The sequence below is a fragment of the Calonectris borealis genome, chromosome 4, assembly GCF_964195595.1.
Source record: "Calonectris borealis chromosome 4, bCalBor7.hap1.2, whole genome shotgun sequence".
In the NCBI taxonomy this organism is placed as follows: Eukaryota; Metazoa; Chordata; class Aves; order Procellariiformes; family Procellariidae; genus Calonectris; species Calonectris borealis.
The window spans coordinates 6,395,966-6,422,035 of NC_134315.1; the positions used below are offsets into that span (position 1 = coordinate 6,395,966).

A 26,070-nucleotide genomic window follows, 5' to 3' on the forward strand; every position below is an offset into this window, starting at 1 on the left:
ATAATAAAAATCTGACAGACAGTAATAGTCACTTTATAACGTGGAACAAGGTGATACACTTTAACTAAATACTTAATTTCTTTCTACTTAGTTTAATTAATTCAGCTTAATTATTTAACCTATTAACCAAAGGTTAATTAAAGTGAATCCGAAGCACTCTCTGACTATATTTATATTGCTTATTTTTTTGGAATGGGACTAGTGTTTCATTACCTCTCTCGCTCATTAATTTTAGTGCTGCTGTTGCTCTTTCTTGAAACGTTTGTTTTCTCCAGGGCCAATCCATAATTCAGCGCTAATGGTAAATCAGTTGTGCATTACCCGCTGCGCACGGTCCAAAAGGCGACGCCAGGGTTTGCGTGCAGGGGATGGACTGCATCGCCTCACCGCCGTTAGCATCCAGGAACGCGCTCTAAATAGCCACAACCATCCTGCCTTGGGCTTTAAAAGGACACCTCCTTCCACCTGCTTTTGATATTTTTTTTTTTCCATTGCCGTCTTCTAAAATTACGTCCCTGCTCTCCTTGCAAGGAGCAGGGTGCAAGGGAGCAAGCTGCAAGGGAGCAGGGTGGGTTAGAGGTGGCAGCCCTGTTTCTAAAGGCTTCTTAAGGCTCTTTTGAAGAGCACCTTGAAAAATGAAAGTCCAAAGCAAACGCCACAGTGCAAACCAGCCAAGGTGTTAAAATCAAATTCAGCAAACTCAAGCACAAGAGCTGTCGGGAGAAGCCCACCTGTGTGGCCGCAGCTGAAATGCCCCTACCCAGGGACGTCGTGGGTACCTGCAGTGCCTGCCCTTATCTGAAGGTCTACCATGGCATGCTCACCTATAAACCCTTCTCTCTCCAAAAAACATACGTAATGATAACGGTGATAGTCTAGAAAAGCAAGGACCAGGGACTAGAAAAACCTCTGCTGCCTGTACACTTAATTTTCATCAAATATGCTCATGGCTAGGCAGCTGAGCATCAGCGTAAGCAGGCTGTGTCAGTGACAGGGCAGAGCCACGGCATGCCAAAGCCACCCCGGGAGGGGACAGACTCCCTGCACCGCATCTAAATGTGCCCCACACGTGTCAGCAGACGAAGATGTGGATGGTCGTGACAGGTTGCGGAGCCTGGCAGCCTCTGAGAGAAAGGATCAGACCTTTCTTAAGAGACCCTTAACTCAAAAACCCATCTGCTGACTTTGAAAATCTGAGCTGGGAGAGTTTGCACGAAGGAAATCTGCACAAAGCCTCCAGAACTGGTTCAGACCAAATTTTCTCCAGCACTTCAGAGATTTTAATTCCATCTCTGTAGTACAGTAAACTCTGCACCCGTAACCCACAGCCCGAGACCCACTCAAAGTCTCACCCCAGCGAGTGCGTCTCTTGCAAAAGCACCCACCAGTTCTACCTGCATCCCGAGCACCCGGAGAAGCTCAAGAATCAGACCTGCCACCTTCAGGCTTAGATTGAACAAGCCCTTGCTAAGCACAAAGCTGAATGAGATCACATCTGGTCCAGGGCCAGAAAGTAATGGTGCTGTAATGGTTTTATTGGCTTTTTGAGAAGGAGCGGTTTGATTTCAGAGAGAGAGAAGAGAGTCAACAGCAACATTCGCTCCTGCTAATCTCATTTCCAGAAGCATGCTGAGTGAGAAGGCGCTGGGGCACAAAGCTCTGCTTGATTGCTCTCTGTTTATCTAGGATTACATTAGGAGCCCAAGACGCATCTGAAAACAGCCCGTGGCAAGAACTAGGGTTTTGGGAACAGCTTCTGCAGCATCAGGTTTGCGGGAAGAGATATTCCAGTGTTTCCAGCAAGTTGTTGGCTGGATAGGAGCCCGTTTGCCCAGTACCAGTGCTTCAGAAATAACAGAATCGATGTGCAGGAAGGGGAAGATTTAAAGATGTAAAAATAGCTCCTTTTTGCAAAAAAGATTTAAATGTGCAAGTTTTAGACATGCAAATTTAAAACAGTGATGAAGCAAGCGCTGCAGCTAACAAGTGTTGATTAGATAATCTGGTTAATTTAAAATAATGTATTTACCTTAAGCAAAAAGAAATCAAATGCAGAAGGATGAATTTGGCCTGGGTGAAGGGCCCTTGTAAGGGGAAAACGGCAGCAGAAGTTAGTCTGACGACGATCTGCCTCGTCCACGAAATAGTCACTTTAAGAACCAAAATACCACCAAATCTGGTATAACAGCTCTTTATTTCAGTGCCTACAACACAAAGACAGGGCTTGCATTTTGACACCAGAACCATGCAAAGCACCTATACACCGAGAACAAGATACTGAACGAGTGTCTCTCTCCCGCTACATGTGGAAAATTTAGGCAGGAAGACTCCGTTTTCCTGTGCATTCTGCTCTATCCTTCCACAGATCAACCAGCTGCGAGGGGTGATAATTAACCTTCATTCCAAATCAAATAATTTGCCACTGAACAGTATTCCACGCTGCCCTAAGCTGCTCAAATACACTTCTGTAAACTTCATCAAGGACCCAGTTCTGCTCTCTGTTTGCAAGGACAAAGTCCCAGACGTCTCCAGCTACAGGAACAGACTTTAATCCGAGGTACTGAATTAATGGAGAGCAGAATTTGGCTCAAAGGATGAACATCGCCTCCATACAGAGGCCCAGAAAAGGCCCTTATTAATGTCCCAGACAGAGGGATGTAGAGACCACCCTCGGCTCAGAGAATTGTCATGTGCACAGAGGACAACTAGACATCCTGAACTATTAAAAACCAGTGGTATAGAAAAATAAAAGGCATAAAATACTGAACCAAAAAGGTTCCAAATAAGGCATCAGCAGGTCCCGACTGGATGCGCTCCCATTATGTGCGCCACCCTCACAGCCAGGGTGGTTAAGAAAGATGCATTAGGATTGTATTTCTGACCTCAATCACTAAGCACTATGAGCAACCAGAAGGGTTCAAGTTCTGTTCAAAAAAAGGAAAAAAAAAAACCAAAACACAGAACAAGGAATATTCGTTTTGGTAAGTATTTCTTAGAAAATAAAATAAAAACGTTAAAGCAATTTGTTTAAATGATTCTTTAAAAAAAGACAACATTCCTGTAAAGTAAAAATATATATATATAGAAATAGAATATAATTTTTTATGTTGTTTTTAAAAAAAGACATTCAGTATCACATCAGCGGATTCTGATCAACTTCCCGTCTGTCTTCTGCAATAACCGCTGCTCGTTAAGGCAAAACGTCAGGTTGGCACCGTTACAACAGCTGAATCAAACTGGCCGAAGGCGAAGCAGAGCAGGCAGCGCGCTGGTGTCAGCGAGGCTGCTTCTCCCGCACGCTGACCGAGCCGTCCTCCATGCCGAAGTACACCACCTCTGCCATGTCGATGAAGAGTCCCGTCTCCACCACACCTGGGGAACAAGAGGTCATGTGCCGGTTAATGCCAGAGCCACCCCGTTGCTTGAATCCTCTGCTCTGAACATGTTTGTGTTTATTAAAAGGCGCTAATGCCTCCATCAGAGGTTTGGAGAGAGATGTCCAACCTGGGTGATGTTGCATCAGCCACACACGGAGCCTCCGGGAAGTCTTTTCCATGCGGCCACCCCCAGAAGAAACTCTCTCCAGAGACTGAGAAACAACTCCCACAGCTCCCCCTGACGTTCACACCACCACAGCCACCACCGTTACACTAACACAATCACGAGTGGGGCATTTTCAGCCATCTGATGACCCACAGGAGCAAGAGGAAGCTACACGCAGCCACAGGCTTACTCACTTTGCCTTTAAATGCATCTAAAAAACTATCCTGTTAGAGAACTCCTGGATAACGCTTGTTCAAATGTTAAGACACAGCAGATCTGATGCTATCTCTGCAACTCGTAGCCCGTTTGCAAATGTACTTTGGGTTGCATTTAATTATAGGGTGCTCCTAACTTCACTGCGATCATTGAGCCACAGCCAGAGGCCAGGAAGGTGGAAAGAAATGGAGGACAAGGTCTACCACAAGCACAAGGCGGCCACAGCCCTGCTATCATCACTGTACTCAGGCTTTAACAGTTCCGCTCATCCACTTTTGGGTAGCGAAGATGCTCTTCTCCCCTTAACAAGCCCATTTCTGAGCAGCAAATGGTGCAGAGACTATCTCCATACCAACATGATGGAGCAGCTACCATCATTTACCCCTTCATCTCTCGACCAAAAGAGATAAAAGGAAGAAGTCCTTGCAGAGAGGCTGTTTTGTTTGCAAATAGCGTAACCAGCCACTGTTTCTCTCTTGCACAGAAACAGCTCTAATGCTACAGACATTTGTACAGCCATGGGCAGCAACCGCATTAGGATACGGAGCGCTGCACCAGGACAGCCCAGCCCAGCTGTGGTCACCAGTTCATTTGGATCGGCCACTGGTTCATTCAGACTGCTCCTGCCGAAGGTCCAAACCTGCCATCTACTGCTGGCTGCGAGCAAGTGCCAGGTAAAATTATTCAGATCACAACGACACTGGGACAAGCCAAGACAGGGGTAGCCCCCTAGAAGTTTGTTCCTAGAGCAGGAAAAAAGAAAATGGGTATATTTTCAGTAAATCAGCCTTATATGCAGCATTGAGGGAAGCAAAGCCACCGAACAGAAGCGACTAGCAGTCACTGGCGACTCTTCACCCAGCCTACACCCTCAGCCTCTGCCTGGCCTTGTGTTTTAAATCATGGTGCCAGGACAATATGCTGCCACTTCGTGGGGACATCGAGGTTTCTGCAACAGGATCCCAGCCTGTCCCTGCGTGCTCTGACAACGCACAGTCAGTGAAGGCAGGTGCGCTATGGCCTTCAGGGGCAGGCAGGTGTCTGGGATAAACTCAACGATAAAAGGTACAACAATATGTATTCAAAAGCTGACCAGACTCAAGAACAGACTTTGCCAAAATAACCAGACAGGACATCCAAATGTGGCTGAGCCAGCCTATCTGCTGCTTCACTGAAGTCCAGGCAGTGCCACTGCCCCTGGGCAGACCTGGACCATCCAGAAGCAGCTCTGGCCTGAGCAGCAGGTCTCATGCAAGGCAGGAGTCCTTGTGGAGAGGCTGTTGTGTTTGCAGTGTGATCGGCCACTGCTTCTCTCTTGCACAGCAGCAGCTACAGCAATAGCTAGGATACGCTGCACCCTCACAGCAAGCTGAGCCCGTAGGACTACACAACGGTAATGGGATGCAGAGCTGTAAGCAGCTTCTGGAAAATACTGTAACCCAGTGCAAGCTCTCCCTCCAGAGTCCACCAGTGTTTCCATTAAAAGTCCCTCTCTAAATGGAGAGCAAGAAAGAGCACAGGATTGGTGTGCCTAATGGAAAACAGTGTCCGAAGGCATCTGGCATCGCCCCAGGTTTTCACCACCATACGGGAATGCCACTTGGGTACAGTTGTACTAATTCAGCTGATAGATCTCTCAAGTAGAAAACAAAAATGTATGGACCCATAAGAAGGCAGCAAATACACACACATTTCCTCCTATCTAGGGGAGAGCTCCCACGGTCAGGGTTATCTAGTACAGAGCAAGCCTTAGCTAGCTTTTGCTTTTTTTAAAATTACTGACATTACCTGGTATCATTTTTATAGCGGTGTTCACTTTACTCCATTCATGAACCTTGTCAAACTTCCAGTCCAGGATGAAGTTCCCGTTGTCCGTCACCACGGGGCCCTGGGAATCAAACACATTTGTCAGCACTGAGAGCTCCTTGTCTACCGAGCACAGCCAGGGACTGTCACAGCCTCTCACCGGGAGCAGCCGTCCCCGCTGCAACAGTTTAGAGAGAGTCATCATTCAAGTAAGTCACGGCAGTCCACAATAAGCCTGTAAGTAAAAGCATCGCCCAAGGCAACTGCTCGTTCCTCATTCTCCTGTGTACAGATAGAGAAGCTGGAAACAACGATGCGATTTCATCACTGCAACAGGGGATCCTTTTCAGAAGAGTAAAGCTACATTAGTGTCCCAAAAAGGCTATTACAGGCAATTGAAGCCAAAATAAGACCCTCTGCCTCAACGATAAGAGCGTGCTGCCGGATGCCATGGGGATGTTTTGGAGTTGAAGAATTGCTGGACTTCAGCGTCCCAGACATGCCCAGCACTCTCTCAAGCCCAGCAGAAGGAGCAATTGGGTCCTTTCAACAGAGCAGAGGCAGCTGGGGCTGCAGACACGGCGTTTCAGCAGCGCTGAGCAGGGTGTGCAACCACACGTGCCAGGAGGGACCAGCATCCTCCGAGGACACGTCTCATGCTGGAGCAGCACTAATGTACATTGCCCAAGCGAGGCCGGTCTCAAGTTCACAGAGAACGACTGGTTTGCTCTTCTCAGGCACCCAAATGCAGTCCCTACAGCCTCTTGGGATTAGACGCATTAAAAACAAGTATTCAGCTTTCGGGCGCTAACCCCAGCCGTTACTGCAGACAGCCCTCCTCTCCCCTTGCCGTGCGACGTGGGCTGGTGAACCCCGCTGCCCAGGTTAGGATAGGACAGCGGCAGCGGAGACAAAGCAGCTTCAGTTTCAATTTAGTCTGGCCCTCTGTGGTACAGAGGAGCCTGGGACGGAGCATGAGCTGCCCCCCCAACTTGAGACCCTCTTTGGCAGCCCTCTAGCCCCCCAACATCCCCACAGAGCAGCAGGTCAGACCCAGACTGGCAATCCCTCTTCTCCCTGCTCAGGGATGCTTGCTTTAGGTGACATAAGCCAGAGAGGCTTTCCATGAGCAGCCTGAACACCTAAACACACAGTTCATTAACCAAAGTATAATTAGGAGGAATTACAGAAGATGCCATCATGGGAGTGAAAGCCCAGATTTAATTAGAGGAAAGGCCAGACCTCTCATCCTCTGTTTGCCCACATTCAGGTGGCTGCTCTGGGGAAGCGGGGCTTGTCAGGGACACGTACCGCTTTGCTAACAGCCATCCGCAGCTCCGCAGCGCCTCCGAAGTTTTTGGTCAGGGCTCTGGTGACGGGGACGTAAGCCATGGGGATGACTTCAATAGGAATTCCCTTCTTCCATTGCTCCCCAAGGCTCTTTGATTTTTTCCTGAGGACACAGTTTGAGGTAGGATTAGCGTCAGACATTACATTGCTAACACCACTAACATTATCCCGTTACCTCTCGCGCACCCCTCTGGCACAAGGCTCTGGAGAGCACAGCGGTCAGTTCACACCTGCACACGTGTAGGAAGAACCAGTTTAATGCTCGATGCTCTATTCACTCATAAGCCCTGTTTTGACATGTTTTGGACAAGCAGGACACGAGTTGTTTTTTCTACAGCCCTGCGGCTGTATGTACAGAAGAGGAAATTTATTCCGTGCTGACAATCACTGAGCTCAAAGAGCAGAGCAGCCATTTCTCCACAAGCTCTGCTGACTCCTAAGCAGGCTTGCTGAGTTGAAAATTAAGAAAAAAAGCTAAATTGAATTGCTAAAGCACTGGGAGTCAGGCTCATTTCCACCTACTCTTGACCCACCAAAAGGACAATAATGGCCTAACACAGGACCATCTGAATCCTCCCACAGGACAGAGAGGTATAATGAATAGTAATATTTTTACCTGTAATCAGCAATAACAATGAAGCATTTTGCATATCCTGCAACTATCTTCTCCTGCGTCAAGCAACCACTGCAAGGGGGAAAAAAAAAAAATTAAAAAAAATCAGAAGACAGACTGCTCCTCAGTGCCTGATGGTCCTAAAATCCAGTCCCCTCCACCATGTTCTTGCCAGTTTTGGTGCTGCCGTTGCCCCACGCTAGGATTCTTTCCCCCACCCCATCGCTTTATCCCCCTTGTCCCTTGCACACACTCCTGGTCAGGAGCCATCTCCCACTGCAGGTGCACGCACGGCCCTGCACAGGATCCCACCAGCCTCTCCAGCCCAGCCCTGGAGACATCTGCAGCCAGAAAAGGATGCTCAGAGGCCACCGCCACCAGTGCCACACACAGACAGACAGCAAGGCTCACCCGCCACCTTTGATGAGGTTGAGGTCAGAGTCCACTTCATCCGCTCCGTCGATAGCGACATCAAGCTGTAGGAAGAGAAGAAACTTGGGCTGGAAACCTCTCCCATGCAGCGTCAAGGTGCTGCTCTCGGCGCAGCTCAGGAGGTGTCAGGCCAGAAATGTCACTAAAGCTGGGATCACCTTGATGCCAGCCTGACCAGAGATGAGCATCTGATCAGCCACCCAAGGACACCAGCCCCAGCTAAACCACAGGCATGTGAGAGCAGGAGAAAGAAAAACCAAAACCAACTGCTGGCCTTCAAGGCACATCATTTCAGCCTCTAGTGTTGTCAGCTAAGGGGTGGGGGGCTCCTAGGGAAAATCTGGGTCACAACGCTTCAGCAATGCCATATCCACATCTCAGGCCAGCAAGCCTCAGCCTGGAAGAGGTGTCAAACACTCGGAGGAAACACAACTCGGCAGCCTACTTGCCATCTAAAGGGACAAGCACTAAGACAAGACTAAGGCTTGGGGAAAAAAATAAACTAAGCTAGTTCTCGCTCATGTTCAGCAGCGTGGCTGCCTAAACTCTCATCCTCAGGGGAGGACAAAGGAGCCTGATGCTTTATGAAGGACCAGGTTAGAGGAAGGTCGGGTGAGGTCTCACCTCCGCAGTCCCACTTACCTCTGGATGTCGGTCCAAGTCACTTAGCGTTAAGCCGTTCTGCAGGATCAGCTGACGGGCCTGTGCATCAAGAAGACAACAAACACCATTTACCAGCGGCAAGAAAGGAAAACAGACTCGTGGTGTTATTCCCCCGGCTGTGGCAAGGATGGAGTCTCCCTGGGAGAGCTCCACTGCTCCACCCTGAGCTGGTGGAGAGGCTGCAGCCAGCAGCGGAAACGCAGGGCAAGGAGAAAATGATGCTTCCAGACCAGATTATTTTAATCAAAAGAAAACCCTGCTGCTGATTTGAACTAAAATGCTCAGATGGTGCAACAGGACTCCTGGGTCCAGGTCTCTCCGTACTAAATAGCAGGAGGCCCCATCAGCTTGGTGGGAATCACTTGTATCTAACCATTACAGCAGATATGGGATTTTTCAGTCGTGTGTTGTTTCACCTTGGACATCATTCTCCCTCGCACCCATCCACCGCCTCTGATTTCCTTCGGCTGAAAAATGGGAGCAAGAAAATAAAATATTTACACCACAGCAATGCGGGACTAACAATGAAAATATTTTTCATATTGGAAAGAAACAAAAAAAAAAAAGCAAAAAAGAAAAGCACAACTCATGGAAAAAGTGTGGGAAGCCTCCTGAAACAGCTGTTTGGTGGCTCTGATCTACTTTCACTGAAGTGGCTGTGTATTTCCCTCTAGTGGCAATACAATACAGAGCACCTGGAGTTACCCTCCACTTGGTCGGTCAGTTTAAATGGAAGTTTAAGCTTAGAGAACCTTGAATTGGTTCCATTTTCTGTGCTACAAATCATCACCTGAGTGAGACTCCCTCCTTGCATGAACTCTGCTCATGTCTGAACTTCCTACCATGGTGTAGCTAGTCCAAGAAACCCCAGTGCGATAGCCTGGATCAACTTACTCCCCTGAATTTTACCCACTAACGCTAACAAAGCGCATCAGTCGCATATATTGGCATCCCAGAAACATTAAGAAGAACTAGCAGGTGGTACTCCTGGCAATGCGATGTGATCGGAATCATTTATCATGGCATTTCATAGCATGCAGTTTTGACACCCATGGGCTGTGGGCTCCTGATCTGTGCACTAGGATTGCCCTAAGAACTCACAAAATTAAAAGAATAAAAATCAGTGGGTTTACATTCATTACATGGTGTCCATGTAAAGAGGTATCAGGGATCTGGGAATTGAAAGCATTGAAAAACACTGTGCTGCACATGCAGGCCAGATCCTGAACAGGCTTAGAGTCAGCAGTGTGGAAACGAGGTGGCTCTCTTCAGGCTCTCTGCTTGCAAGGCGATGGGAGCAGACCAGCAGGAATCAAAAGCAGAGCTCCCACAACTGGGGGAAAAGCAGCGGTAACTGCGCAGCACTTGCCAAGAACGGTCTCGCTCTGTGCTCTTGGCACATGTCCAGGTGAAAAGAAGAAAAAGCAAAAGCCAAGGGACAGATACTTACCCCGGCTCTAGCTTTACTGATGGTGATGGAATAACCCAACCTGACAACAGGGAAGGGAGGAGAATAAAAGCCCACTGAAACCAATTCTTCCTTGCCAGTGACCTCAGGCAGCCATTTACACCTGTACGTAGTGAAAATAAGATGCTGTTTTGCTGACCTGGGAATGCTTCACTCTGAATTGGTTGAGGTCTTAGAGACTGCAAAAGATACGAGGCAGCCCCGTGTCTGGGGGATTTTGGCTCCTGCAGGTGTACGATCTCTCTCTTCCCTTTAGCAGCAATCTTTTTGTTTTACTGGTAGGAAACTTAGAGAGTTACAGGAACTATCCCAACATTTCAAGGCGGGGCAGGCTCCAGCCCACGTTCACTACGAGAGCTTTATCAATATTTTCTGTAAGACCTAATGACTTGACTCAGAGCACTCTTCCTAGGTTCAAATGGGACATGATATCTCCAGATGGGGATCATTTTAGACAGATCAAAACCAGACTCTCACCACAGTCTCTATATGCAACAGAATTACTGATATAGGTTAAAAAAAAAAAAAATCTAGTTTTCACTTTTTGCCCTTTGCAGCAGTTTGTATTATATCCCAGGTGGCCACTGGTTGTTTGCAACAGCTGGGAAAGGAGAGACTCCCATCGCCCCACACTTAAAGAACATCTGCGGGGTAAGAGGATGTTAAGTTTTCATAAGATTTTAGGATAATTCAGGCTGGTCTCTATCCAACCTCCAGCTCAAAGCAGCGTCAGCTACCAGGTTGGTCAGGGCTCTACCCACTCAGGTCTTGAAAACCTTGAAGGACGGACTCTGCACAGCCTGCCTCACGGCTTGATCGTCCTCATGGTGAAAAAGTTGTGGATCCTGAGGTCCACACCAGGATCGAGGAAAGGTCATATGCCCAATTCCCAGACCAGGGCATTGCCACCCAGCCTTGAAAACCCTGCGGGTGGTCCTGGTCCCCGCAGACTGGTGATGTCACCTCTCCCTGCCCGAAGGGGACAAGGTGACAGCTGCTCCTCTGCAGCACATCCCACCTCAGGGAGCAGAGGCAGAGAGACCAAAGCCATTTGCCTGAAGGCATGGAAGCAGCTCAGAGGCTTCCTCAGCAGCTCTGCGTTTCACCACGAAGCCACGTTCTCCCTCTCCCTGCAAACCGCTCAACAGTTAGCTTAGTATGAATCAATCCCTGCAAAAGTTGCACAGCAGAGGAAAGATTAAGCTGATTTCTCTTCTGCAATTTCTTATAAAAGCCAGTTGATGCATTTCAAGTTCCTCCTGAAAACACATGAGCTTGCTATTATTGCTTGCAGTGTGATTTTTACAGCTTTCAGGGCTTTATACAGAATTAAAGGAGACTAAGTGTCTCCAGTGAGTTTTGCATTGAGTCTGGTTCAGTACTAAACAGCATTTTTCTGTAAGCAGGATCCAGATCAAGGCAAGCACCAACACTGACATAACCAGCATCACCACCCTGGTTCAAAACACGCCTCCTAGCACTACGGCACACCCAGCTCAGGGTAACGCAGCACCATCACCGACGGCTTCATGAGGCCCCATCTGCAGGCTGCATCACGGCTGCTTTCACTGGTGTTTTCGGTTAACTCACACCGCAGTAAGCCAGTCCGGAGAGCGGCGTGGTTGCCTCCCGCAGCCAAAGGGAAGATCCCCTGCGTGAGTGTTTGGACTAGCAGAAAGCAAAGGAGGGAAGCGCTTACCTGGAAAGACGTAGGGATGCAGACAATCGTCAGGTTCTCCTGTTTAACCCTCTCAGCTGTAGGAAAAAAAGCAGAAGCCTCGGTTTGTTCGTTGCAGAAGGAAAAAAACACACCAACTTTCACTTTAAGAAATCTCAGTTCAGAGCAGCGCCTTTGAATCACTGCAATTACTTGCTTGGCTTGCAAATAAGTCAGTCACGCTCAAAACGCAAACAGGTGCCACCCTGCATAGGGTAAGGCTCAGTTTCTACAGTCAGAAATGTTTAAACACCCATCCTGGCTCAGCCCAAAACACCACGAGCCATTAACCTTTGTGTCTCCAGCAGCAGAGGAGCCTTGTCAGCAAATCGTCACCTGGGAAATGAGCCCCACTCCCCTCTCTCACTCCATTAGACAGGTTTTGCTGCACTCCTTGTAAACAGAAAGCTTCAGCAGCTGTCTGAAAGGTTTTCTGGCTTGTTGCCTTGGGGACATCACATTCATTTATTATAAAACATTTAAATATATGGCAGGGAAAGGACTAATAAAATACAGTATTCCATTAAATGGAAGGAAATATTTCCTCCCCCAGGTTAACCTCAAACGACTAAAATCTATTACTAACACATCATTATGGACAAAATGTTATTTTAGTAATTACAATACTTAGGCATAAGCCAAAACTCTGAGAGTCAGCAACAGCTCTTGCACCAGAGCAAACACACGGGCTACATGCTTCAAGGTAACACTGCTGCTGGAAGGACTGAAGATGCAATACATGAGGCTGTATGTTGTTACAACCCTCATCCCAGTGCTAACGCGTTCAGTAGACACGAAAAGTCAGAATTTGCAGCCTGGAACAGGCACTCCACTTTAAATACTATACCCATTTGTTTAGGGACTGCTTCTGTGTTAGAGCCGGGAGTGGTCGCAATATCGAGCCAAACCCAGAAAGCTGAACCGCAGCTCCCAGCCAAATAAGCGTATTACACACGCAGCGTGGGGTGAGGTGGGTGCCAAGGGGCAGGCACGGCACCATCTCTGCTGTTTCCCTGCAAAGCGAAGCACTGTGCTGTGCTCAGACCTCAGCCCTACCCGTGGTGGGCTGGGGACAGCTCTGCCCAAGGGAGCTGGGGGTCACAAGGGGACTTCCCAGCCACGCAGAGCCACCCAGGTGGGACACACTGAACTTGCTTCCAAACGGCAGTACCCCTCGGTGTCCGAGCAAGCCCCCCATGAACAACAGGGCTGATGCTGCACTCCAGACCCGTCACGCACGGCTGCTCTGTTTTGCATCCAAGGACAGCGAAGCAGGACGAGGTACAGCACCTCCGCAAGCAGATCTGCCCTAGGGCTGAGAGTGCCCTGCGAAGGAAACTTTAAACCTCTGCACCCTCTGTAACGAGGCGTGAGGATAATTACCCTGACATTCACTTTGCAAAAATGCATTTGCCTCACATTTTGCTGAAATTTTCTGAATCACACCTTGAGCAAACTTGCACCTGGGGCAAGCAGATAAACCTAGCTGTAGGGTATCAAAAAAAAATGCAGCAGGATTTCATTCCTCATTTTCATTACACCTCCGCAGGACCCTCAATGTTGAATAACGTGGATGTGAGCAAGCAGCGTCAGCCACACACAAATGGGTTAACGGAAGCAGAGCAGCTGCATGGCCCAAAGCCATAAAGCAACTTAGGACAGGGCAGAGCTGGAAGGAAATGGAGGGGTTTAGCTCCAGTTTGGGGCCAGTAAAGCACTTTGCCTGGCTATATGGGGAGAACAAGCAGCAAATCATTACCTCCTCAGGACTCTCTATGCAATAAATTTGGAGCACAGGACCGAGTTTTAACCTTCAGCTTCAAGGAGGACACAACAGTTGGTGAACAGACCCGACATAGCTCTAAGTCAGCATCCAGACAATTTAGCCTGGGGGGAGGAGTAGTCCTACCTAATCGATGTACCGCGTGGACAATCGTAGAACCGCTTCCGATCCCAAGAACTTGATTGTTCTGCAAATCAAAGAGAGACAGAGGAGAGCTGTTACTGGGGGCTCTGCACAAGGGCTCTTCTGCTTTTCCCGGTAGACTGGACATTATAAACACAGGCAAGAGAACCTTGCCCAGAGATGCACGCTGACACACAACGTCTTAGCACGCTGCAGGCAAGGAAGGGAACACACTGCACCAGTGAGGGCACGATCTTAAGCAACTCGCCCTCACCTTAGAGGACACATGCTTGCTAAATACCACTCTGGTCTGACTCTCAGGGTGTTCAATGCACACTCACTGCTGGTTGCTGGCACTCCATGCACCCTCTCCTGCCGGAAAGCTGGGAGTTTCAGACAATACCACAAAGGAAGAAGCTGAAACAACCTCAAGATAACATCTCCCAAGGAAGCCGCACAGTAAAAGCATGGGTTTGCTGCCAACGGTATTGTTAGTAAACAGCAGATGCACCAGCGGCCAAAGCAAAAAGCACAGCAGCCGTTCCTAGAGTGTAATAAAAACTGCTCTCCAAAACAGAGTATATAACTGTCTATATGAGAGTCCAGCAACACACCTGAAAGATGGGAGAGCCTGGCAGCGTATGCTGAAGAAGATCACATTTTAACCACAGCTCAGCCCTGGCTTTTCTCTGCTTACGGTCTGGTTTAAGAAGGATCACTACTGTCTCATCAGTAATACAGACGCACTTCTAAAAGGTGCTGCAGGCTGATGGTGGATGGGTGCACTTGTCCTCCACAAGAGGATGCTCTGTACGTAAATCTCTGTTTATTATCAGCTCAATCTCCCACCCACTGAGAGCTACCTGCAGCCTCTTGCACACTTCCAATTTTCAATGTCCTTCCCCTTCTCTGGCTGGGATCCAAAGCTTAAATCGACTTAAGGAGGCCTAATATCACTACAGAGGCTTCAGATGAGAAAGACTTGAACCCAGCCAGAGATGCAGGCACAGAGCTGTTGTGCATTATCTCTTGGACATTAGACAGGTCTGGAGCTCTTTCTCCATGTGCAGTAAATCCGGAGTTCAGCAGTTGTGGAAAAAGCCACACCTGCAGCATTTCAACCAGCTGAAATCTTATTGGCACATAAGCTTGCCTGGAAAGGTGGAGTTCAAGGCAGGTCATGCTCCCCTAGGATTAATGATTTCCCTTGCTTCTGCAGGTTAAAAGCTTAAAAAAACAAAAGTTCTCCAAAACCCAGCACACAACCAGAGACCCGGCTCATACCTCAGCCCTCACTAATCACCATGACTTTGCAAAAGACAGGGAAAGCAACAGATCGCAGCTGCACGCCTGCAACGTTGCCAGCAGAAACCAAATAGCTCCCGAGGTTTCTCGATTTCACCTGCCCGACAGGCAAAGCCAAGCGCAGCCGGCCGAGGAAGGGGCAAGCGAAGCTGCGCAGAGGCTGGCAGGACACAGGCAGTACCGGTGTTCCCAAGAGACTTGTTTCGACCTGGGAAGAGGCATTTTCTTCTCTTTGCCCTTATTTCTAGAGGGTGGGACAGCTTCTTGGAGCAGCTGGATGCCCTAAAGGGATGGGGAAAGCCCCAGCATCAGCCACACCGTTGTAATGAAGTGGGAAGTGCTCATAAGGGTCCCAGCCCATCGCTGGCAATAAACTTAAAGGCATTTATCAGTGAGGAGGGGTGAAGCACCCTCCCTCAGGCAGTGGCAAGACCTTGGGCTAAGTGGGTTTTCCAGAAAAACAGTCTAAACTGGTGGTGTCACAACCCCTGCCTTACCGTGCTCCTACCTCTCCCTCCTCAGCTCCAACCCCAGCCAGAACAGGGGCAAAACCAGCCAAAAAACATCCACTTTTAAATACAGGGCAGGGCAAACACTGGCGAGAAGCAGAGCACAAGGTCAGTGTGCAAGGGGCAGGTCCAGCTCATGGCACCAAGGAGCAGCACCCCATGCAAAAAAAAAAAAAGACATTTCAGGTTGTTTACTAAAACTCCAGCAAACAAAACCAAGGCACTGAGCCACAGCACAGCCAAGGACCCACATATGGACTCCACAAGCGGAGTCAGCAGCGACCAAAGCATTTTCTCAGCTAATGCAAGGGCCTAGAGACACTGCCCAACATTACAGATGCTGACAAGGCAAGGCACACCGGGTATCAGCAGCACCACATGGGCTGGCCGGTCCAACATAAGTTTCCAAGACTAGGATTTACCTGGGCAAAGAGCAGGAGATAAATACAGTGCAAAGCCCAAAGTTTCCTCTTATTAATCCTCAGCCCTCTGGGGCAGCAGGACCTACGGCTCCCGCCCATCTTCTCATTTCTAACAGAGATGCTAACAGGGCCTGCCTTCAGAGGTGTTCTATAAACGCAAAGCCAGCTCTCCCCAAGCAGCTTATGGCTCTAAAGCCCCGAGCCGCATGCCAGCCCTGCTCTTCCGAGTCATCACAGCACCACAGCCCGCAGCTTCTGAGGTTGGTCATCTCAGTGTCCGCTCCAGTACTGGGGAACTCTGCTCCTACAGCTGCCCGGGGACAAATGCTGTGGGTAAATACACCAATCTGGCTTTAATTAAAAAAAAAAAAAACAGGGAAAAAAGTTCTCCTCTCCTAATCCCCCCACCCACCCCCAGGTTTACATCTGCTGTAGGCTGCGCGAGGAGCTGCTGTGCTGGCACAGGTAGGGATGGGTATGAAGGAGGATGCCAAGTGAGGAGCTTGATCTAGTACCGGTATCAAGCCCCCAGTGCCACAGATTTACAGCAGAGTTAAGCAGAAGAGATCTGTCCAGCATAACCAAACCCTGAAGTCAGTGGCATCTCCCACACGTCCCTGCCGTGCAAGGGAGGGAGTCTGCAGCTTTGCTTTCAGCGATTATGTTACTCCCTCCGTTAACAGCGATAGCTCTAACAGCCAAACACAAAACTATCCATTACAAACAGCAGCTGTGCCCTCCCAGCGCAAGCTGAAGGAGAGACAGGTTTTCTCTGACAGCTGAGACCATCTAACTCCTTAGCAGTGACTCTAACCTGCTTCCCCATCATTGCTTCAGGCCAACTTGCACGGCAAGCATTGCAATATTACCTCGGCCGCTGTGTACTTACTCAACCAGCCTCTAGCCAAGCCCTGAACTTTAATCAGCTGGGACATGGCCAGAAACATGATCCTAAGTTTGCTTGACCATAAAAAGCACAAAGGCCTGCTATTTCGCTAGGAAAAGTCCAAAATTAAGAGTCACGTTTTAGCCCAAATCAAAGGTGCACCCAGCTCGTGACAACCCACAGCAGCAGTCGTGCCTCAGCTCCACACCTTGCGACACAAAGTCCTTCCTCCCGCAACCCCTCCATGCGCAACTTCGGGGCTTGCTTTGGGTAAGAAAGGGGGTTTTTATGCAACTCAGTCCATCCCCCAGGCTCCCCTACCCCACAGACTGTTTTGAGCGCGTTAGCCTGGCAGAGGGGTAGGTCTCAGATAGCATGTGGCTGCGCTCTCTGCAGGCAGGTACAGACTGCTCAGAGGAAGGAGAGGCTGCAAAACAAGTGAAACATTTATGGGACATCAGGGAAGCCATCAGCAACTGAACCTCAAGACGCCAACTTAGCGGGGGGAAGTGGGAAGGAAAAGGGAATTTTTTCCCCCCCGACTGCTAACATCTACCTCCTCGGCAGCGAGACTACGCCTGTTTCATCACTGCTGTTGCAAAAGGGCTTGCACAGCAAACATTGTGATAAACCACTGCGTGACTTTAACCGTTGATCTTCCAAGCGTTCACTATCAGGTTGTGCCAAACTTCAAGAGCTCCAGTCCTATTTGACCTTCAACGGGTTGATTAAAGCCCTTTGCTGTGTTTCCCTCCCTGCAGAGCACAGGACACGACCCCCTGGTTAGGGGCTGTTGTTCCTTGCTTGGGTGCTCAGAAATAGGGTGCAGCAGCAGAGCACTCCGGACTTGGAGAAAGAAGGAGGACACGGCGTTAGCCTGAACTCCCACCGCAGCCCAGCTTGCAGGAGGGTGCATGGTTTAAGTTTAGAGGTGCAAGACTTACTCCAAACTCGGGGTGCACCGTGCTGAGCCAGGCAAGGCACGGAGCCGCTGCCTGGGAGGTGTGCGCTGGGCAAGCACAGAAACCGGAGGGAAAAATTATTTTCCTCCCTTCTCTCCAGGCTAAAGGAGCGCAGTCCGAGGAGGAGGAGGCTCAGCAGAGCCCGTCTGTGCACCCCAGGGTCCCTCCTTGCACTCCGGGACCGTCCGTGCTTTGGAGGGAACAAGACGTCCGTGCACCCCACAACCCACCCGTGTACCCCGGGGCCACTCTGCACTGGAAGGGTCCGTGCAACCCGAAGCCCATCCGTGCACTGGGAGGCTCCGTGCACCCCATGGACACTCCATGTACTGGGGGGACCCACGCACCCCGAAGCCCATCCCTGCACCTCAGGGGTACTATGTGCACTGGCGGGTCCCTGCACCCCGGAGCTGCTCCCTGCACCCCGTGGCCACTCCGTGTGTTGGGGGGCTCCGTGCACCCCATGGCCACTCCGTGCACCCCGGGGCTGCTCCATGCACTGGAGGGGTCTGTGCAGCCCAGAGCCCATCCGAGCACTGGGAGGCTCCGTGCACCCCATGGCCACTCCGTGCATTGGGGGATCCCTGCACCCCAGGGCCGCTCTGTGCCTTGGGTGGGTCCCTGCACCCCGGGGCCACTCCGCGTACTGGATGGTCCCTGCACTCCGAAGCCCGTCCGTGCACTGGGAGACTCCGTGCACCCCACGGCCACTCCGTGCACCCCACGGCCACTCCGTGCACTGCGGGGTCGCTGCACCCCACGGCCACTCCGCGCACCCCGGTGTCCGTCCCTGCACCCCATGGCCACTCCGTGCACCGGGCGTTCCCTGCCCCCCGTGGCCGCTCCGCGCACCGGGGCGGTCCGTGCCCCCCGTGCCCCGAGCAGGGCTGGGGTCCGGGCCGTCTCACCTGGACGTGCTTGTCCACCGCCGCGCAGGCGGCCAGCCTCTTGGCCTCCTCTGCCATGGTGCCGCCGAGCCGCCCGCGGGTCAAGGCGCGCCTCCCCGCCGCCGGCCCCGCTCTGGCCCTCCCCGGCGGCCGGGCAGCCAGGGGCGTGCTGCGAAGCGGGCCGAGCCGGCCGGGGAGCCGCATGCCGCCGCGGCCCGCCCCCGGGGGGCTCTCCCGCACGGGCTGGAGGCCTGGGCCGAGCCGGCTCCCTTCCTCCTCCTCCTCCTCCTCCTCCGGGAGGCTGGGACTTGTAGTGCTGCCAGCCGCGAACTACAGCTCCCACAATGCACGACCGGGCACGGCACGGCAGGCTCGGGGTGCTCGCTCCGCCCGCCGCGCCCACCCGACCCGCAACCCCGAAGCAGCTTGTTTCATCGATGTATATACACGCACATATACCGATATATCGGGTTTGCCAGGGATGGAGGGGTTGAGGCTTTCCCGTAAAGTGCAGAGGACTGGGAAATGTTCCACCGGGAAGTGCTGGGGAGGAGAGAAGGTGGCAGGGGAGCCCCCGCACGGCGCCAGGCGCTGCTCAGGGGGGTTGCTGGAGCTCCGACGGGGCTTCCAGAGGGTTTAAGGGAGAGCCCTTCCCGGACTTCCACTCAAACTTTGTAGGACGAAGCTGGGAGCGATGCTGTGTTGCAGCTCACAAGTAGGAACAGGGACACGACGACGCTGGTCCTCTGACCACGCCGTTATCAACCAGCCTCACTGGTCCTTACCCCACCCTGCAGGAGGGTCAGGATAAAACCCGACGGACGTTTTCTGTCCCGGAGCACATAGCGCCTTTTTTTTTTTGCCATATTTTTTCCCCCTCTATCCTGGGTTGACATCTGCTGAAACCGTTTGTGAAAAATATTAGCGAGGCAGATGAACCTTCAAGTACCTCTGCACCGGCATTTTCAGTCCTGGGAGCCACGTTAAGACCATGCACAGGCCTCTCAGTTTCTCTCCAGGCTGCAATCCCACCAAGATGGGTGAGAATTGCAGGTATTTACCCCTCACTACTCACTCCAAGGTCAGACCACAAAGCATAGAGAATAATCTCTTTTTTTTTTTTTTTTTTTTTACACACAACAGAAAAGCCGCTGTTGGCTTTCTTTTTTTTTTTAATTCTGTGCATGACTGACTTGTTTTGTTGCCAACCTCTGTGGTTCTGCTGTGATTTTTAAGGGCTACAAACGTTTCCTTTTGTTTTCCCTGTGTCGGCACCCCAGCCTTTGAACAATGGGATGGTATTTCAACAAAGACTCTATTATTATTACCCAGGCTTATCTCAGTGCGGTAAGGCCTTACCTTTCTGCACAGAGCAGGTGACTTGCTATTAAGAGCAGCACGTGATTGCTATACAGTCGTTCGGTGTTTTCTGCTAGCTGGCAACGATCTTTCCTGCAAGTTACACAATTAAAGTGTAAATACGCACATCTAGTGGGCTATTCATAATATTCTATCTATTTCTAGAGAGAATCAGACCTAAGTACTGTGTTCTTCCACGATGCATTAATGGTAAAACTGAAGGAGCAGCTGACTGGGTTTGGGGTTATTCTGTTCGGTATCCTAAATGTTTGACTGCTGCCTGAAACGAAAAACAGTCATGGGGGTTCTACACTGATTCAGAAAGCCCATCCTTACATGTGGGCATCTCTCAAATCCCGCCGGAATGGGGAGCGTTAGCCTGGAAGTTAAGTACGGGGTGATAAACCTGTTTGTACCCTCACAGCAATGGCCGATGGCTTTGGCTTGAAACACGTCTTGCACCATGTCTGCCTGGAAGGACGCAAATGTTTCTACTTATAGATAACGGGGCTTTCTGTCAGCAGTTTATCTCAATGTGCTGATGAGTTACAGTTTCAGTGAATGCAGGAAAATCTTTCATTTATGGTGTGCTGAGCCTTGCCTATGCACAAAAAGAAGGCATTGGACATTTTAGAAATGGTTTCAGCGACAACCAGCTCTGTTTGCAAACAGCTCAAAGTCCTTTTGTACAAGCCGGTGTTTGTCCCCAGTCAAAGCCTCTCCGGCAGCCAACTCCCATCCTCTCTGCTTCAGTACAGAGGGAGGTGTTTGAACCTGCTTTGTCTGAACAGACATTTTGCTTGTCGAACAGGATGGTAACTGCGATGGTAACCCTAGCAAAATGCCACGCTGATGAACGGAGTAGCTTGGGCCATCAGGCTGGTAAGGGTGGCTGCGTGATTCTGGGTGCTGGATTCTGCATCTGAGACTGAAATTACATGTTAGGAAATTACACGGTAGCTGAGATAACAGCTTGTCGTTGACAAAAAAGGAAGATCCTGCTCTTTACTCCCTTCACCCACCATCCACTCTCAACCTGAGTACGGAGTTTGTGCTGGCTCTGGCACTCCTCTGACCCTGTGCTGATCCACCTTGCCACGCAGGCAAAAAACCCGCAGTTTCCTTTTGCCAGGTGAGTGAGGTTGAACTGGCTCAGCCAAACTTAACAGATAACATCTCTCTGAAGGGGAGTTTTGTAACTGGCTTAAGCTGCTCTGGTCTACGACAGCACTGTCCCCAAAAAAGGAGCATTCCCACCCTATGGTCCATCGCTTGCCAAGTTTTCCTGCTACTTCCATGTGTTGGCAGAGAGCTGTTTTTTCTGAAAGGTAAAGCAACCAACAAAATCAAGGTCAGTTTTCCTTGACCTTTCCCGAGGAAGGCAGCAAGTTGGGAGTGGGAAGGCTGTAGGACCACCTTCTGTGGCAGACTTAGCCCAGCTTAAACCTGTTGCAAAAGTGCATGCTAACCCAAGTGAAATCCTAGTGAAGGCACAGCAGCCTCTGGGTGCCAGATGTTTATCCAATTAACCGTATGTCTCTCTCATTTGATAAGGCATGAAACAGCTAAAAGACAACAAGACCTATGAAGGCAAACTTCACCAACACACCGGAGAAACCAACTGGAAGATTGAGCATTTCTAACTCATCTTTCCAGATAAATTCTCTTTCTGGTTGGCAGTGGCTCTCCAAGCCTGTCGTGTCCCTGCAATTACATTCCTGCTACCTACTTTTTTATCCTACAAACTCCAGTTCAGTGACATTTCTTCTGAATAACACCTACTGCTTGTCTCTGGTTTGATCTGTTGGATGAAGAATTGCTTGGGTTTATTCTGCTTGTGTAAAGACATTAGCAGGGGTGCTGGTATACTAATTACAACATAGGCAGCTTTCTGATGGCCTGAATTTTCCTGGGGGAAAAGGCAGGCTATAAATGATCATTTTGCAGGGGACTACGAATGGCCCTTGGTACAGGGCAGCCACGAGGTGGCATGCTGGGCTTTCGCTGCTGCGCCTCACTGCTCTGAGAGCAAGTTATTCAAGAAAAGTGGGCAGCTCTTTAGTGGAGTTACGTAAAACACCATTCCTATTAACATCCATCCATCCTGCAAGAACAGGCTTTGATTTCCACATAAATGGCTGGTCAGATTTAAAGTTATTGTCATATGATTGAAATAGATCTCTTATGTCAGTCAGTCAAAACAGAATGGAGAATGTGAGTCATGCTTTGCAAAAAGCAGGAAGTTTGGTTTTGTTGGCACAAATTTTTAATACAGAGAGAAAATTACACGGCTGCATTGCCGTGTTTGTTTTAAAGATTTGTGAATAACATTGTCCATGCCTTACAGAAATGTTTCCAAAACAGAAAAGTAAGAGCTTTTAGATTACGATTGTTATTCCTTATGCCTCAGTGGTAAGAAATCTAGGAGTCTAGAAGAAAACGTGTACTCTTGTGAAAACTGTTAGAGCCCCCTTAAAATAAAAGGCTGCCATTGCAAGACTGCTGATCTGGGGCAGGGGGTGGGAGGAAATACAAGAAAATGAGGTAATACTCATGGGTGTGATAGGGACACTTGCACAAGGCTGTTATTGTTTTGCCTTAAGCATAATAAACCTTCATGAGCCAGGACAAAGGTAGAAGCGCAAGTCTACTTGTGAAGTATTCCGATATTCTGAAACTTGCTGGGGTCTGTGGTTACTGCGTATCTGTCTTTAAGCCCCTTGAGTAACGAGTGAGACAAGAGATAAGTTACTGTAAAAAGCATGGCACAGAACTAGTTTTTCTGCACAATCTATAAATATAATGGAGTTTAAAATTTAAATATATTAGAGTTACCCTTCAACAGGACTGTTCAAAACATCGCTATGCAAGAAAGATTAATTTCAATGGGAACAGGTGCAGGGGAGGGCTAGTGAGATGAACGGGGGGAGCAGAGAGCCAGAAGTGTAAGGGAAGAACAAAAGCCTTTGGCTTGGTTTGCCTAGCAAAACAGAAGGAATTTGATTACTCTTTATGAACATATGAACGGGTAGACACGCAAGAGAGAGGAGTTATCTAAATAAAGAAAATATTAGCACAAGACTATATGGGTACAACAATAAAATGTCATTTAAGTTACTAAAAATGACATGAGCTGTTTGGCATGCAGCACAAGGTAAACTCTTTCGGACTTTGTTACAATGAAATAAGTTAAAAAAAAAAAACAACCAAAAACCTCTGGATTGTAATTCAGTGGTTGTCTGGGGAGCAGTGTTCATGACCTGACTTTACATACATCTGGTGCTTTAACAGAGCTGTATATCCAACTCATCAGAAAATAAGAGTGCAAGCAGGAAGAAAAATTTAGGTAGACATCTAAAAGTGACAATTACAAGCTCTTTAAAAAGAGTTCACTGCGTGATCAAAGAGCCACAATTTCAAAATCAAGAGAGAAAATACATTGACAATTGCTGTTTTATTAGTGGACTGGAGAGAGTCATTAAAAATGAAAAATAAATAGCCAAAATGGGGAAAGCGGGAAATAAAAAAGTGTTAGTATAAATGAGAAGTTATGAGAAGCAGAATAGTTATTGGAAGAGAAGCACATCAAAGGAAATCCATAGCTGGCAAGGCTAAATCCCAGAAAACCCTAGTAATGGTACAGGCCCATTACTAGGTGGACATGATTAAAATGTCAATAATGATGCAAAAGCGTTCATTGAACATTTATGATCCATGTTTGTAAAGCAGCAGGAAGATATGTGGATGGATTACTTAACAGATGTGATAAATTTCAGTCCATTAGTAAACAATGAAGCTTTTATCTTCTAGGGATAACTGTGGCCCAGTAGCTCTGAAACAGCTGGCTGCGGAGACCCCTTGACCGCTGACGTTCATCTTTAGTAAACCCTGATACACTAGGGCAATTCTAGAAAGCTAAAAAAGTGCCAGGTTGGTATCTGTCTTCAGAAAGGACAGTTGTATGAAATGTTAGTAAATATAGAAGTAAGAACAGTTCCTGTTTAAAACTTGGTATGTGACTCAGATTAAAGAATTAGCAATGCCAGTCAGAGGTCTAATAGAAATCTCATTTCATGCTTCAAGAAGACAACAAATAATTTCATTTCCTCTGGAAGGTGTAATAAACTTTTTCAAGGATTTTTACTTAGAACAGCACAGTAATTTAATTAAAAAAAACCAGGGTAACAAAGCATCAGTTAAGCATATATTAAACACTGGCCACATAGAGGTTTTTTTTTTAAACGGTTATAAATCATTACTGAATAAGGCTACTTCTAATGGGATCCTGTATAGGATCATGTATGCTATACTACACATGTACGTAATCAATATTTTCATTAGTCATTTGGAAGTAAATACAAAATCACTCCTAATACAATTTGCAGATGACATCTGCATCAGCAGGGTGGTACAATCAGGATGACAAGGGCTGTTGTTCAAAACATGGCAAACTGGGTCTGGATAAAGGCATAGCCTCGTAAAACAGTCAAACGCAAAGCCACGCATCTCAGGTACGCACACATACGCAGAGGAAGGAAAGCATCATGCTGTGTGCTCTCTCAAGGCCTACAATCAGCCTTTGCCCCTATGCAAAGGGGAGGCACACCTAGGGGTATACTAGGGCCTTTTCTGCCCCTGGATACAGATGAACACAGCACCCTGATCTCCATATTCTGAAATGCAGTGCTGAAAAAACTGGCAAAGGGGAGGAACAGAAAATTGTAATTTAAGGGCTAGAGGAGATGCCTTAGGACGAGAATTAGAGTTTGTAACTAATTTGGTTAGTTACAATGAAGATAAAGGTGTGGCTTGATAAACTATGTACTACCTCTACAGTCTACAGGGATGAATACTGGCACAAAGACTCATGGTAGCAGTGCAAGTCATGACATGATCCATCGCAGGCCGTAGGTATGCAGTTGGTGTGGGTAACTGCCAGCCTCGGTGGTGGGAACTGAAGGAGCAGCCTCTCCTGCTCCCCAGAGCAAGGGAGATAATGGGAAGTGCTGGAAGGGGGGGGAAATGGTCCCTGAAGGAAGCACAAGGTGTTACCTGCTTGATAAAGGAAATCAAAATCTGTGAATACATGGAGGGAACGTGAGTTGAATGTACCACCGATGGCTTCCGAGGCTGCTGTGACGCATGGCCAACATGCTGGGGCAGCTGTTCTTGGCCCTACTGGTCACCATGTTGTGCCACATACCTACCCAGCCAAGCTCATCCGCTGGAGCCAGGCCAGCCGAGGCAGCCATTAACTGGGGAATGACGGGAGCGGTTGATGCCGCCATGCCCTTTCCTGAAGGAGACAAGGCACTCTGCTGGAGAAGGTGCCTGAGGCAATACAAACCACCGGCCTCGGGAGGGGGATGGCCGCTACGGGCGCCTCAGCGGAGCCTATACGTGTTGGTGTGGGTGTAGGCATGGGTACGCGTATCCTCGCCTCGGCCGGCCTCTCCCTCCGGCCGCCCGGGGGGACATGGCGGGCCCCGGGCCCGAGTGCCCTGCGCCGTTCCCGCCCGACGAGTCCATTCCGCCCCGGAGGGGCCCTTTGCCCGTCCCTCCCCGACCCCCCCCGTCCCGCGCGCCGGGTGGTGCGCGCCGCTGGCCCCGCCCTGCCGACACGGAGGAACAGCCACGTCTCCAGCCCGGCGGAGGGCCGGCCGGGAAGGGGCGGGGCCGCACCTCCCGGCGCTCCAGTCAGCAGCACGTGTGGCGCGCCGGCTCCGCCAATCCCAGAGCAGGTCGGTGAATCATGCGCTTCCGATTGGCCGGGGCAGCGGTAGAGGGAAGGGAGAGAGCGGCGTGACTCCAATTGGCCCGGCGGCTCTGTTGACAAACACCGCTCCTTCCCGCCCTCGCCGCCGGCCGCGCCAATCAAGAGGAAGAGGCGGGCGGAGCGGCGTGGCGCCGGCCCAATGGACTCCCTCCCCGCCGCGAAGGGGCGGGCGGCGGTGTCAGGGGCGGTTGCGCGCGGAGTGCCGGTACGTGGCGGACGGGCGGGCGGGGCGCGTGGCGGGGCGGGGCGC

At 49.7% G+C, this 26,070-nt stretch overlaps 1 protein-coding gene across 2 annotated transcripts; it reads right to left on the reverse strand.

The window, feature by feature from the left end:
• Positions 1 to 2,175: 2,175 nt before the first annotated feature.
• On the reverse strand, positions 2,176 to 18,981 carry RPIA (ribose 5-phosphate isomerase A). 2 transcript variants are annotated; one of them, XM_075148436.1, is made up of 9 exons: positions 18,707 to 18,979; positions 13,718 to 13,778; positions 11,791 to 11,846; positions 8,603 to 8,662; positions 7,940 to 8,004; positions 7,532 to 7,600; positions 6,877 to 7,018; positions 5,548 to 5,647; positions 2,176 to 3,372 (listed from the first exon to the last, which is right to left on the reverse strand). In XM_075148436.1, the coding sequence occupies exons 1-9, from the start codon at positions 18,887 to 18,889 to the stop codon at positions 3,275 to 3,277; spliced, it is 834 nt and encodes a 277-aa protein (XP_075004537.1). In that variant the 5' UTR covers positions 18,890 to 18,979; the 3' UTR covers positions 2,176 to 3,274. The 2 variants fall into 2 exon arrangements, with proteins under 2 accessions (XP_075004537.1, XP_075004538.1); XM_075148437.1 differs by lacking the exon at positions 2,176 to 3,372 and adding an exon at positions 5,726 to 5,847 and having other exon boundaries at positions 5,565 to 5,647; positions 18,707 to 18,981.
• Between the last annotated feature and the right edge of the window lie 7,089 nt (positions 18,982 to 26,070).

Bases quoted from the DNA above. Each gene is read 5' to 3' on its own strand.
- RPIA (XM_075148436.1), bottom strand. From the start codon at position 18,889: ATGCGGCTCCCCGGCCGGCTCGGCCCGCTTCGCAGCACGCCCCTGGCT. The intron at 8,663-11,790 runs GTAAGCGCTTCC...CTTGATGCACAG, and splicing joins GCATCCCTACGTCTTTCCAG to GCCCGTCAGCTGATCCTGCA. The intron at 7,601-7,939 runs GTGAGCCTTGCT...TCCCCCTTGCAG, and splicing joins AACCTCATCAAAGGTGGCGG to TGGTTGCTTGACGCAGGAGA.